At 37.9% G+C, this 13,873-nt stretch overlaps 1 protein-coding gene across 1 annotated transcript in view; it reads left to right on the top strand.

The window, feature by feature from the left end:
- Positions 1-2,965: 2,965 nt before the first annotated feature.
- LOC124166919 overlaps positions 2,966-13,873 on the top strand; it is a 149,849-nt gene continuing 138,941 nt past the window's right edge. Inside the window, exon 1 of the mRNA XM_046544634.1 lies at positions 2,966-3,280. Within this exon, the coding sequence (XP_046400590.1) occupies positions 3,200-3,280 (81 nt within the window). The 5' untranslated portion in view covers positions 2,966-3,199. The remainder of the gene's footprint in view (positions 3,281-13,873) is intronic.

Here is a 13,873-nt window from a genome sequence, read left to right as displayed (position 1 = left end):
TAAAACTCGTATAGAAACTAGGCCCCTGTGACGTCACGTGGAGTGGCATCACATGGGCGCCAATCTGGCCTTTTTCAAATGAGGATAAAATTGACCATGGCCATTCGTATAAATCGGTATTTCTAAAACCAAATAATTTGTATATTATGAATACACTAATGGTGGGTAACGAATCGCAATCAATGCCTTTCGTTTTCTTTGATGAAGGAAACTACTCTATTGTCTAACTACGCGCAAAGCTTTCGTACACATACTACCATAAATTTATATTTTTTACATTTGAACAGGAGCATTTATTGAGTGAGAAAATACTCAATAATTTTAATTTTTTATCATTAAAAAGTTTACATTCAGCACCTAAATGTAAATTATTAAGGACTGTGAGCAGTGTGCCAGGAGAGAGGTTACTGGAATATTTTTCAATTCCCCATTTTTTTCATCTTTGCTTAAAGAAAATCCTTTTGGGCGTAAACATTTAAATTCAGGGAATTAAATAATTAGAATATTTAGAATAAAAATCCGAATAATTCCTTTTTGTGTGATGGAAGATTTTGGTAACAAGATGTATCAAAACAAGGCGACACATTGGAATTTGAGGAATATAACATTTGGAGACTTGAGGGAAAATACGTTTCATAGGAAGTACGACCATTAATAACACCATTAATTATCTCTTTGAAAGTAATAATTATATCATATTTTTATGAATAAATACCCGAAATCTAATTCTCAGGACTCCAAGGTCTCTCGGGACATGTTGTTCTCTTTGTAGGATATTAGGTTTTTTTGTTTTGACTCAAATTAAGTACTATTTCCTGAAATTTGGATGTTTTTAAGGCTTCAGTGATTTTTAAAATGAAATCATGGAATGCAAAATTCTTAATTGCTCGACTTGAGGCTAGAAAAATGTTATTGGAATATTCGGACTATGCTTTTCTTTTTACCGTGAAAACGAGTATGTCAAAGGAACCATGTTCGCTGCGATAAGAATGCGAATTAGGTTTTCAAGTGAGGAGAGAAATAAAGTAAAACTCCATTCTCGATAACATTAGACGCATATGGGTAGAAAAACTGACCTGAGCTTTTTGGTTATTTCGTCGCGCAGCCATCACAATATAATCTAAATTTTCCATGACAAAGAATGACCATCGATTATTTCCCTAAATGATGATGTTTTCCATCATTACTTAGAGAACTAATCATGGCTGCCAACTATTATCTTAACCGTAGCTGTTTAATGAGGACGTAGCGATAGGAGAGTGAATGGATTTGAATCTCCACCCAAGAACATGAAAGATACTGTATCCAACAACAGTAATCTCTTTTCTAAAATAAAATATAATTGCGCTTTTCCACAATTATTTTAAAGTGTAAGACGCGTTTCAGCTCAGAGAGTCATCATCTGGCTCAAGACATCAGCTGTCATGTCATCAGCGGTTTTAGGGTTGACTAATTTGAAAATTTTATCCTTCTAGAATTTATGAAATATTCGATACATTTATTCATAAAAATAGAGCGGCTATCCAAATATTCCTAACTAATATATTAATATAAACTTATATTTTTATATTCTAACTTTCCATTCCCCGTCCGATTAAACCCCCTCGAAAAAATTAGTGCCTAAAGGCTTGGTTGGCGAATCATAGCCCATAAAACAAAAATGTGAAAGAATAATTTCTAACTTACCTAGTCTGCATAAATTCCATTGAGCAGATTAAACAGCACATGAATTAAATATACAAGACTGCACCACTCCGCGAAAACCCCCATCAGCATATAAGCGATATATATTACGGATTCTGTGAATTCTTCTTTTGAATTTTAACAGCAATGTATGTTATATATGGAAATATTTATTTTTAAACCACGTCTCAGTATTTAGCATGCTCATCTATACAGAATCAAAATGAAAGGAATATTTTTCTCCTCCTTTTGGCAATAAAAAGGAATTAAAAAAAGTTGCTCACATACCTGATTTATTAACGAGAGAAAAATCTTTAAATTAATTTTGAAAAATTCGTGCGAAGGAGTACAATGTGCTGTCGGTATGGATCTTCTATGACTAAAATTGTTAGAATGTGAATCAGCGGGGTATCCAGGAATTTTATTCGGAGAGTGAGGGGGGGGGGGGGACACAACCAAGGAAGGGACATTTTTGAAAAACAGGGTACTAAGTTGTGGGTTTTAAACTAATTTTAAAACTTTTCATAATCGAAAAAACTTAATTTTTCATAGTAATCTCTAAGTTCATGATTTTTCGATATTTTGCTTTCCTTTATGAAGCAAAGAAATTGTGTTTGTATATTTCGGGGAGAGGGATGTTCCGGACCCTCCGGACGACACCCCTCGTTACGCCACTGATGTGAATGTATGAATGTTTATTTATTTACGTTCTGAGGTAACCCATAAGGAAGAGCTAAGTTTGATGAGGTACATGAAAGACCCCAGGGGTGCCGACTTACAAAAAATATTGGGGGGGCCGAAACCGGGGATCTTGCCCCAGGAAATTTTATAAGTAGTGAGTTTTAAATTTTTCAAGCATTTTAGAAGAGTCATATGATCAACATTAGAACCCTGATTACTCGAATCTCGATATCTGGACACTCCGGGGAAAATCGACAAGCCTGACACATTTTTTTCCTCACACCCATAACGAATTATTGAGGGTTCTCGGGCCCCCTCAGGCCCCATGGAGTCGGCGCCGCTGAAAGACCCCGCTCAGCAACCAGAGAACGGTAACTCTCATAGTGCTGCGATAAGGAAATCCCCGCGCGCTCTCACGGTCGCCCTCACTTTCCGTGACCGCTTTCAACGCTCGCACGTCCAAAGAAAGCCCCGATGCCTTCGTGACCACGGGGCGTTCGAAGACGAGGTGCACTGGGCATGCGCGCGGCGGCTCTTCGCTCTTTAAAGGTTAAGACGCTCGCCTCCTCGCGACTGCACTTCTCTCAGTCGGAGGAGACGAGGGCCGCGAAGGTAACCCGTACGTTGACGGAGGCGATGAAGTGACTTGAGCCAAGGGAATGAGATATGAGCGAGTCCTCGGGTGTCGGAGTGCGGTACAAGGTGACGGTGGTGGCTAAGAGGGGGGCGGGAGTGTTCGTCGAACCGCGGACTCCAAGGAACAAAGCTGCCTCGCCCGGTGTTGAGCGGCTTCCGACCTCGGGCTGGCCGTCAGGCAGCTGAGGGAGGTCTAGCCATGGGTTTGACCGATATAAACAGCGTGAGGAGGGGACAGGATGACGAGGAAGCGGACAGTGAGGAAAGGGACCAGTTGCAGGTAAAATTCTTTTCTTCTTCTTTTTCCTCCGTCCCGTAAAGCAAAAAAACGTTTACAATCCATAGGTGCCATGCACAGTAGGGTGAGCCGCAAAATGACTTTTTACAGGATCAAATTTTTCCCATGCGGTAAAGTTGCCACCGTATTTCAGGATAAAATGGATATTTTGAGGCGTGACTTCGCGCATGACTTCGTGAAGCCGATTGTGTAATAAGTTACCAACTATTTCACATACACAATCAGGCCCAAATGCACAACTTTTGCACAATCAATCTCAAAGGTAGACAAGTTAGACAGTGTCACCAAAGAAAATGGTTGAAAGATTTTTAAAAACTCATGTTCTCAAATTATCATCATAAGTCAACAATCCTAAGATAGGTTTGACGAAAATATCTATTTCTCTCCCCAAGCCTTTTTATAGTGACGTTTTTCTTCTTTATAACCAGCCCTAGATGTAACTCATTCGGGGCCGTCCCTTACCCTTTTTCCCTTCCACCTGACCTACGATTGTTTTCATCAGGCCATCATGCCTCATAATGCGACCTACCGTCTTCTCGTTATCGTTTTCAGGAGACTACTCTTTTCTCTCACTTTTCTTAGCGCTTTCTCATTATTTACTCGGTCGACACATTCTATTTTCATCATTTTAGGGCTTCTCCGATAAATTTTGAAAATATGATACGATAAGGACTTATGATTCTATTTTTAAAGTAAAAACCAGGGCCGCCATGAGTTATTCCATCCCCATGCACAATTATGCTCCAAGACTATAGATTTGTTGACGAGAACCGAGTCTCATTAAGTTAGGGAATGTCATTGAAAATAATACGTGTAAGATTTTGTTTCACTCCTTACCTCCAGTGAAATTTGTAAACAACGGTATGATGGGGACTATTATTATAGACTTCCATCTTGAAGAAAAGGAAAAACATCGACATTGGTTAGAATCGCAATAATTATAGCCAAGTTAGGAAATGTTAGTGAAAAATGGGACAGTGAGATTTTAAAATTTGTTTTCTTCAAGAACTCATAAGAAAGTACAATATGTTCCCAAATGATTGGTATTAGTATTGATATTATTGGTATTAATATTCCTATCTCCAAGAAAAAGAAACATTTGATTTCATCTCAAAATACTGAAATTGAAAACGATATTATGGGTTATAATTTTCAATTCATCTCCCCCGATAGAGTGAAAAACTAGTAAATTCACAATGAAATATCCACAGCAATGCACAATTATACTGTGGAAGCAAGTGGGTAGATTAGAGATAAGTTTGAAGAATTATTGGAGAGAAACGAAAACAAAGGAATATTTTTATAAACAATTTATCACTCAGTGCTTCAATCTGAAGGCTAATATGTCTTGGTTAAGGTAGAACTCACCATATACTAAGCCACAGGCGGCCTAATTCCACGCATTCGTGTTATGATCCGAATTCAGGCAGTTCTTATCCCTGGGTCACTTAGCCCCAGAAGATTTTTGTTACGGGTGTTCTTCCGCACTCAAGCTTGAAACTCTTCAATCAGAAGCCAAATGTTAACACAGTAAGACATCACGTTTCTCCCGAGCTCTCTTAAAGATATGCAAAGTTTGGTTGGGGATAACTAATAGAGAGAGCTACTCCGTGATTTGAAAAATCTTCAAGGCAATTTAGAGTTATGGGTTACAAGACAACTAAGAGTGTGATCAAAGGGCGAAGGAATAACATTTAAAGGAGAGATGTAAATAAGAGTACAACCACGGTAAAATTGACGCGACAGTTTCCCAAAATACCATTGAAATTGTACGAAATTTGGTCTCATTCATTTGCAAATAATTACGTTCCGAAAGAAACATTTTTTGCATAAAAAATAGTGCATCTGTGTAGTGCTTTACAAAATAGTGCCCCACCTTTGTTGTCATTGTGTCTCAGGGGGCTGAGAATTTCAACCGCAACGTCTCACATAAAAATTAATACACGATATTTACCATTTTACCAGCATTTTGACTGTGAGAGGTTGTATAATATTCCTTAAAGCTGACCTTAAACTTAGAAATAATAAAGTATACCCTTTGATCATCTTATCGGCTTCGAGTCAATCCTCAGCCTTTTTCTTCGCCCACTGTGGAGTTCAGTTTCCCTATGAAGGCACGGCTCCGATAGTGTTTTATTGAGATCGCTGGATAAAACCTTTCCGTCAATGCGGCGGTCTCTTCAGTGGAAAGCCCTTAGCCACATCCAAGTCTCTGTACAAGGCGACAAGGCCGCGTTGAGCACGGTCGGCTGTCTCGATACTACTTTTGTTATCCAAACACTTCCCGACACTGGACACCCTAATTTAGACCCCTCCTCCCCACAATGCCAACCCTTTTGCGTGCTCCCCTGGCATTAGAGAACGTTTCCGCAATATTTCTCTCGGTCAGCTCTCAAAAAAGTGCCGCAAAACGCAATCCTCCTCTATGGATTCGATTTCTTTCCCGTTGGCGTCCTTCGGAAGAATTTAAACCCAGTAATCGTTCCAGACCAGTGCCGAAGTTAACCCACTACTCCCCAGACTGTATGTAGGGCTTTTGACTTCGTTTTTTTTCGCATTTTCCGGTTAATTTTGGTCTAATCAAGATGAATTTTTAGAAAAAATATTATATTCATCATTATATATGACTTGCATGATATCTTGTAATTAAAAGGCCATGACAAAAAATGTACACAATGAATAACGAAACTTATAATTGACAGAAAACATTTGCTGATTGTAATATTCCTTAAGAAATCTCAGTGAAACATCATTTAAAATTTATAGTGCTGCAGTGCAATGGAAAAGGCAAATTTAGAATCTTTATAAATTTCAACAAACAATTTGGCGAAAATAACATAATAAAAACGACAGACATGTCAAAAAGTCAGTAAACCTGAGAAAAAATTATCCTGAAGTAAATTAATTTTGTTCTAATAATTAATAGTCAATAATATTGCGTAAACGCAACGCTGGGATAAAGCGTTGTTTTGTGCAGGTATTCCCTCGTAAAATTTACTAAGAAGGAAGAATGTACTTCATATAATTAACCGCACTATTTACTGTACCTATTTTCCAATACCAAGAACCTATTCTTCGTTCGGCATGACCCCTGCGAGCCTTTGTTTATATCCGATTTTCTGACGGTTACACGAGAGTAAATCTGTGGAGGTCAATCATATTTACCACGCTTAAACAGGAAAACAGTAATTCATACCATTTCCTCTTAGTATTTGGCTGGCTATCATTAAAATCGCTGAAAGCTTTTGCTTGCACGAGGTTTGTTTAAGGTACATGAATACCACGTGATTTTTACATTATGATTATTCCTACAGTAAATGCGATCGTCTTCCTTTAATCACCATAACAATGTCGTACATTTTATTTCAGTAACGTTTAGGAAAGACCCGATGGAGCCTAGTTGCAGAATATATAAATTTCCAGATGATCTTACAGCTAAAAGACTTGAGTATTGAGTATATTGATTAAAATATCTCCTTGATGAGGGAGTGAACTTGTACTGAATAGGTAATACTAAAGTTTTTTTTTAATTTCACATATAAAATGCAACTTTTACATAATCTATGAATGGTATCAATGAAAATACATGAAATCGGTCAATTTGAATCGATGAGATTAACACGATTTACTTCACAAATTCTAAACTCGTGGATTTAAGCACAATACAGATATAAGCTGCAGGATAAAAGATAGGATGCATGAGAGACAAGCTGTTGGTGAGAAAGATAGAAAGAGCGCGTGGTGATAAGCGGAGAGGATAAACACACAATCATAATCACGTGATTGTGTACATAACCCTCCACCCTACACACGGTCCTCAAATTGTAACTTAACTGTATGAACGCAACCTTTCTCTTTGTAAGCGACCTCGATTGCAGAATAGTCGTAATTAAGGAATTAGGCCGTTTATTCTGGTAACAAATCATAATTCAGTTGAAGAATTTGGCAGTTGAAAGGAAAAGATAAGTTAGGACGAAAAATATTTTCTCATCCATCCATCCTGCTTTAATAACAAAACACGAAAATTATCGCCCACTTATCATGAGTCGGGACATAATTAGAGTTATGATTCGTTCTCATTTTCAGGAGACTAACTACCTTTAAGTCTTTAGTTTTAGTTTAATCTGATATCTTAGGGAAATTATTGCTCTTTATAGTTAGTTACTTCAATCTTCCTAAATTTAAACGTGCTCACTTGCAGATTTTACTTCGATTTCACCTTCACTTACAACGGAAAGGTATACACTGGTCCCTTACACTTTTGCGACGTCATTCCTTTTTTGCGTGCAAATAGGTGCATTCATGCTGAATGAAACGGTAGTATATTCACACCAAATCATTTGTATAAAATACGGGATGAAAATCCCAATTCATGAGAGCGATGCCGTGCCATTCAGAAGAAGACCCTTTCATTGGCGTAAGGAATCCTTCACAATAGTGTAAGCATGGGCACGGGGTTGGTTCCTCACCTACATGGAATTCTCTTTTTGTGGATACCAAAGGCTTCATCCGATTTGAATCAAGAACACTCAGCTCAGTTACCAACAGTCTAACCGAAGGCCATTACGATCCTCCTTTTGGGAAACATAATAAAGATACACTGTTGTATGTTCTACAGAAGTTTTAATAACCGACCCAGGTTTCGACAATACACTATGTCATTTTCAAAGGTTTATTGTGTATTGTGACATAGTGTATTGTCTAAAACCTGGGTCGGTTATTAAAACTTCTGTGGAACATACAACAGTGTATCTTTATTATGTTTCCTGTCACCAAGTGCCACCAAATATAGCCGTCTAGCCTTATTTTGATCCTCCTTTTCAATGTAGCAGTATTTAAAAATGCTACATTAAAAACTATGGAATGTTCTTTTAAATTCAGCCCTTCATTTCTCCAATTTTGAATTAAAACGATGACAGCGTTCACGCGAGCGAAGCAGCGGTGACATTACGTACATATTTCAAAGTGGCCTCCACAAGGCGAGGTGGCTTTATGGATTTATTTCCGTTCAAGTGCTTGGCAACGAAGATAAAAATAAAGGCGGGCCCACACAGAGAATTTCTTAGTGAGTGCGATTCGGAATATTTCGATGTCTATCGAACAAATTTTACCTCTCGGTTAGTTATGTTTTATTTAATTGTCATTAAAGGTGATGGGTTTATGGAAATACGGGGTATTTGCCGCAATATTTCTCGTGCTTCGTTGAGACCTTTAAGTCCAGGAAACTATTAACCCTACGCGGTACATTTTTTTAAAAATTCAAGTAGTCTGGTCCAAATTATTTTTTAGGAGAAAAAAATAATCGTCAAGATTGATTGTTGGCCTTTTTAATGTTCTTATTTTATTATTTTCAGCAAAAATCCACTGGTTTTGCAATATTATGCATTTTCAATCAAATAGTTTCTCCTTTATACTATTTCAAAGTGAGACATCTCTTCAGACATTGCCCTTGTATAATCTCAGCGCCTTGTCGAGATGTCGAGCTCAACTCAACATTGGGCCTATTGGATCACGAGGCCTATTGAGCTAGGCCTCGACGTGGGAAGTTAGAACAGTTAAAAGTTTTTTTATGACGAAATGATTGAGACATTTTTGTTTAAATTTTTTTAAGCCTTACGCGGTCATTGATTGTACTACTGGCTATTAACATTGTGATAGGCGGTAGAAAAACGCAAGTGTTGAATAAATAACTTTTATTTTTACATTATCTATACAGCATAATTTTCATTTAATATCCCCATTACCGATTTGATTATTTTTTAACATTGTTCTTCTCTTAATCGGTCGGTACGTATCCCAAAAAGGAATGAACCACTAGGAAATGTGTGAAGGAGTAGGAGGAGAAAGCCGACGCTAAATCTTCATTCCGTTTTACACGGCGCATATTTCTGTAGTTCTTTGAAAGAGCTCTAGTAAGTGTAATCTTGTATGGCAACGGCAAATAATAGAAAATTGTATCATTCCTTGTTTAAAATTCCTAAATGACTGAGCTGGAATTTGAAGCTGATACGAAGAGATTTGGGTAATTGTTGCGATGTTGGGCACATTGGTGAAAGAAAACAATTGGATTGAATATAATGGCACGCTTACTTACGCAAGAATCAAATGATAATTTTTTTCCGTCCCTCAGAATGATAATTCCAGCGATAGCTTTTCAGGAACCAAAGAAACGATTGCTCTAACCATCATTTTCTCCACCACAGCGTCCCTTTTTTCATCAATTACTCCGTCACTTTTTGTTCTTACAACTGTTATTCAATTTAAGTTTTGCAAACGGTGTTTGCAGCCGCAGTTTGTATCCCAAGGCATAGAATTGGGATCATATCAGTACTTAAATATAATGCTGTTTGCTGACGATCAGGTTATAATACAAGATAAATAGGACAAACTACAGATGGCAGCAGGCACACTGACTACACCAGTTGACTAAACTATGCAACCTGAGAATTTCAAAAACCAAAATAAAGACTTAGGCATTTTTAGGAAGCAACCCGATGCGAACAAAAATTGTTATTGATGACCAAGTCCTGGAGCAAGTGTCGCCCTTCCAGTACTTGGGATGCAATATAGCATATGGCGAGGACAAAGATATTATAAATTAAGTTAATACTTTCCAGAGAATGTGTGGCACAATTGGAAGAACTCTAAAAAACGAAACGAGAATAAAAACACAAATAAAATTTTATAAAAATATTGCAGTACCTACTGTACTCTACGGATCAGAATGTTGGGTACCAAAAAAGAATGAATCAAGGCAGATAGAATCATCGGAAATGAAATTTTTAAGATCAGTGAAAGGCTGCACAAGATTGGATAAATTGTGAAACACTCAAATAAGAGATGAACTGGGTGTCCAGGCAGTCACTGATTAAGTACAAGACTGCAATCACAAATGGAAGGAACATATACTTCGAATGAGGAGATTTTCCCGGTGAATAGCGTGGATGAAAGCTTCTCGGGTTTCCAACCGGGTCAGGGTCTGCATGGTGTAGGCCGACGTTTCGTTGGGAGACTTTCCCAACATCCTCAGGGCTGATGATTTCCCAACGAAACGTCGGCCTACACCATGCAGACCATGACCCGGTTGGAAACCCGAGAAGCTTTCATCCATATACTTCGAATGCCAAACGAAAGAATTAAAAAAAAAAGCAATGGAAAATCAACCAATTGGCATGAGAGAAAATTTTTGAAAAATTACATGCCTGGAAATACATTTTACATTATTTCAACACTTTTTTCAACTCTGACCAGTTGGTTTTCTCTCGTAATTCCGCGGGAAATTTTCCCATCAGGGAAAACATTAGTATACTATAAAATATGCTTCTCATTCTCTGAGGCTTTGAGTGGGGGATCTGTCCCCCGTATCCCCATAGTTACGCAATTATTAGGGAGATACATATTTATTCCGAGTTGCATAGAAAGGAATATTGATGAAAAATACCCAGGCATCAGTGACTCTGGGAGGCGGTAAATAACAATAAGAATCAATAAATTCGAGGAAATACATACGCGATACATTTTAACGATAATTGTAGCCGATAACAGAGTGACCTATTTTTTTGGAGGGAGGTAAATCGTTTCAACGGGCAAATCGGGGGATTTTCAGTCGAGAGGTCAAATTAGCACATTGATTAAATTCCCAGTTAAATTTTTTCATCGATTACTCCGTCAATTTTCGTATTTACTATTTTCATTTAATTTTAAGACAAGCGTGGTGTTGCGATCGCTGTTGGAGGCCATCCTGCCGTTAATTTTACCCCATTTGCGCATCAATGCTTGTCTTCATCAGAATATCACGTCTTGCTATATGACCTATTGGGTCGACCACTAGATGTTTTTCTCTCGTGATTGTCAGAAGTCTTCATTTTTCACTTACTCTTCTTAGGAGTTCCTCACTTATAATGCCATTTTAAAAAGTTTTCCTTAAAAAAGGCATCATTATGACTTCACGATAAACTTTAGAGATTCTTCCGTTTTCTTACGACGTAAGAAACTTCTCATTTCTTAAAGTTTTGATAGATAATACATTTCTAACGCTAGTTAATGAGGCAAACTTATTATAATCGGTATTCAGTCAAATACTGACACTTATAATTTCAATATGTTAGTCGAGTATGAGTGATGCGTCTGCTTAGTATAATTACGGCCTATGAACTCAATACGTGAGGTTGGAAATCATAACTTTCCCGCACAGTATTCTCACATGCTATTTGTACCTACTGTTTACATTTCACGGACGAGCAACGGTTAAGCCAGTTTCATGCCTGAGCAGTGCGTGACTACAGACGAGAATTCCATGCGCCTCGTTCAAGTTTGACCTAGTAAGCTGGATCGTGGTCTTAGTACTAGTGCGGGCTCAGTGGTTTCGGAAATCGACGAAATAATGGATCCTGAGGAATAAGGCTCAATGAGTGAAATTACTGCTTCAATACATCTCTGAAACTTGCGAAATTAAGTGCTACAGAGCATGACTTTCCACACATAATGCGTTTGAGGTTACTTCAGCTTGTCACACAATGTCCAAGGACCTCATAATCGCAAAACATTTATAAGGATTCATTACATGGAATGTATGAATTTATTATGCTCATCATGATCACCTCCTACAATCTTCGGGTTGGTTTAGCGCATTTCTCTCTTCAATTCTTCATTCATCTGACGTTTTTATGTTAACATACTTCTTTTGCTTTATCTCTTTGATTACTTGATTTATTTTAGATTTATCGGAGACCATCCTTCTGCTATTATAACACACTTGGCTATCAATGCTAGTCTTCATCCGAACATCACGTCTCACGATATAACCAATTGGGTCGCCCAATACATGTCCTTCTATGATTTTCAGAAGACTTCTAAGGAGTTCCTCATCACTCACTTACAACCACTCCATTTTAAAGGTTTTACTTAAAATCAGTGGCTCCGACTCCAGTGGCCCGAGCCCCCTCAAAGATTCGTTTGGGGGGGCGGAGCCCCCTCAATAATTCAAGAAAACGATTAAGTTATATTATGCTTTGTGAAATCACAAAAATATACTGGTGATTTTCATTTCCCATGCTTGACGATAGTTACCTTTTAAAATAAATTCAACAATGAGTGTTGAAACAAATAATTAATATAGAAGCATATAATTATATAAGGTTAAGCAGGTTAACTGAATCAAGTGGTGTGAATCATGGCAGTGTTTCGGTGCTGCGACACACTTTAATTTTACCTCTTCCTGGGGCAAGACCTCCGATATGGGACCCCCCAATATTTTTTATAAGTCGGCGCCCCTGCTTAAAATAGGCGTCATTATGACTTCACGATAAACTTTAGAGTTAGACTCGTATTCATGGTCGTTTTTCAGGTATTTTTTACCGAACATTCCCCCTTACAAAATCTTTCAGTTCACTAGCAATACATCAATTACAGCAGAAATTTAAGTGCAATAAATAATATAAAGGTTTCAGACCCTGCCATTCATATTGAGACACCCGGTAGAAAAAGCTTTTAAGCGTCCCTCGCCGATTGATATTATTAGACGCCAAGATATTAAAGACGTGGAGGACTTCTGCTACCGTTTACATGGCGAAAAGTAACTGACAAGAATGCAAACTATTCAAATTTAATAACTACGTACATCATTAGGTACTTAGATATTTTGGTTTACCAAATGTTACATGATATTTTATAGATTGCAAGGATATTTTCAACACATTGTAAAGAATAAAAACACGTCTACATCTACATCTACATAATACCCTGCGAGCCACCTCTAGGGTGTTTGGCAGGGGGTGATCAATCACCAGCATGCAGCATACAATTGGACTCCAACATGCACACCACACAGTACAAAAAACGTCACGCAAACTAACAAATTATGCTACTATATGCCGTTAGAAATAATAATGAAATTAAGAAACATGCATTAAGTTTTACAGAGGTTAGTTGGCTACACCACAAGTCATGCAATCTATTTATGAGTTCTATCGCTGCCGTTATAATCTCTTATTGATCGTGGAAGAAATGACATTCTGAATCTGTCTGTTCTACAATCTATCGATCTCTCTTATTTTATTTAAATGATCTGGTCTTCCGTAGTATGTTGGCGTCCGTAAGACATGGTTAACTTGGTTAGAAAAGACACTGCTCTTTAATTTATCTAAAAGGTTTAGTCCACTTTTCAATCTACGGTCCGACAGAGATTCCCATCCGAGTTTATCTAAGAGGTCAGTTACACTAACAAGACTATCGTAACGACCTTTCACGTACCTGGCACCTCTTCTTTGCACGCGTTCTAACTCTGTTATTAAGCCTTTTTCATGAGAGTCCCAAACACTGGCAGCGTATTCCAAATGTGGTCTAACGAGGGAAAAGTAGCTAATTTCTCTCACTTTGTCGTCGCACTTTCCTAATATTCTTTTAAAAGTATTAGTATGCATAATGTGACAGCATATTTTTTAGTAATTAAATTTCATAGATTCGACGCGTGGTTCGCTCGTTCACTTGTGACTGGTTTTTGTTAAGGTCATCGCTCACAGCTGTGTGGTAGCCGCTAGGAGCATGAACAGCTGTTCAGCCCAAGCACGGGGTAGT

Source organism: Ischnura elegans, chromosome 10 (assembly GCF_921293095.1).
Source record: "Ischnura elegans chromosome 10, ioIscEleg1.1, whole genome shotgun sequence".
Classification (NCBI taxonomy): domain Eukaryota; kingdom Metazoa; phylum Arthropoda; class Insecta; order Odonata; family Coenagrionidae; genus Ischnura; species Ischnura elegans.
Note: the sequence above shows the minus strand (reverse complement) of the source record. Positions and strands in the feature narration are given on the sequence as shown.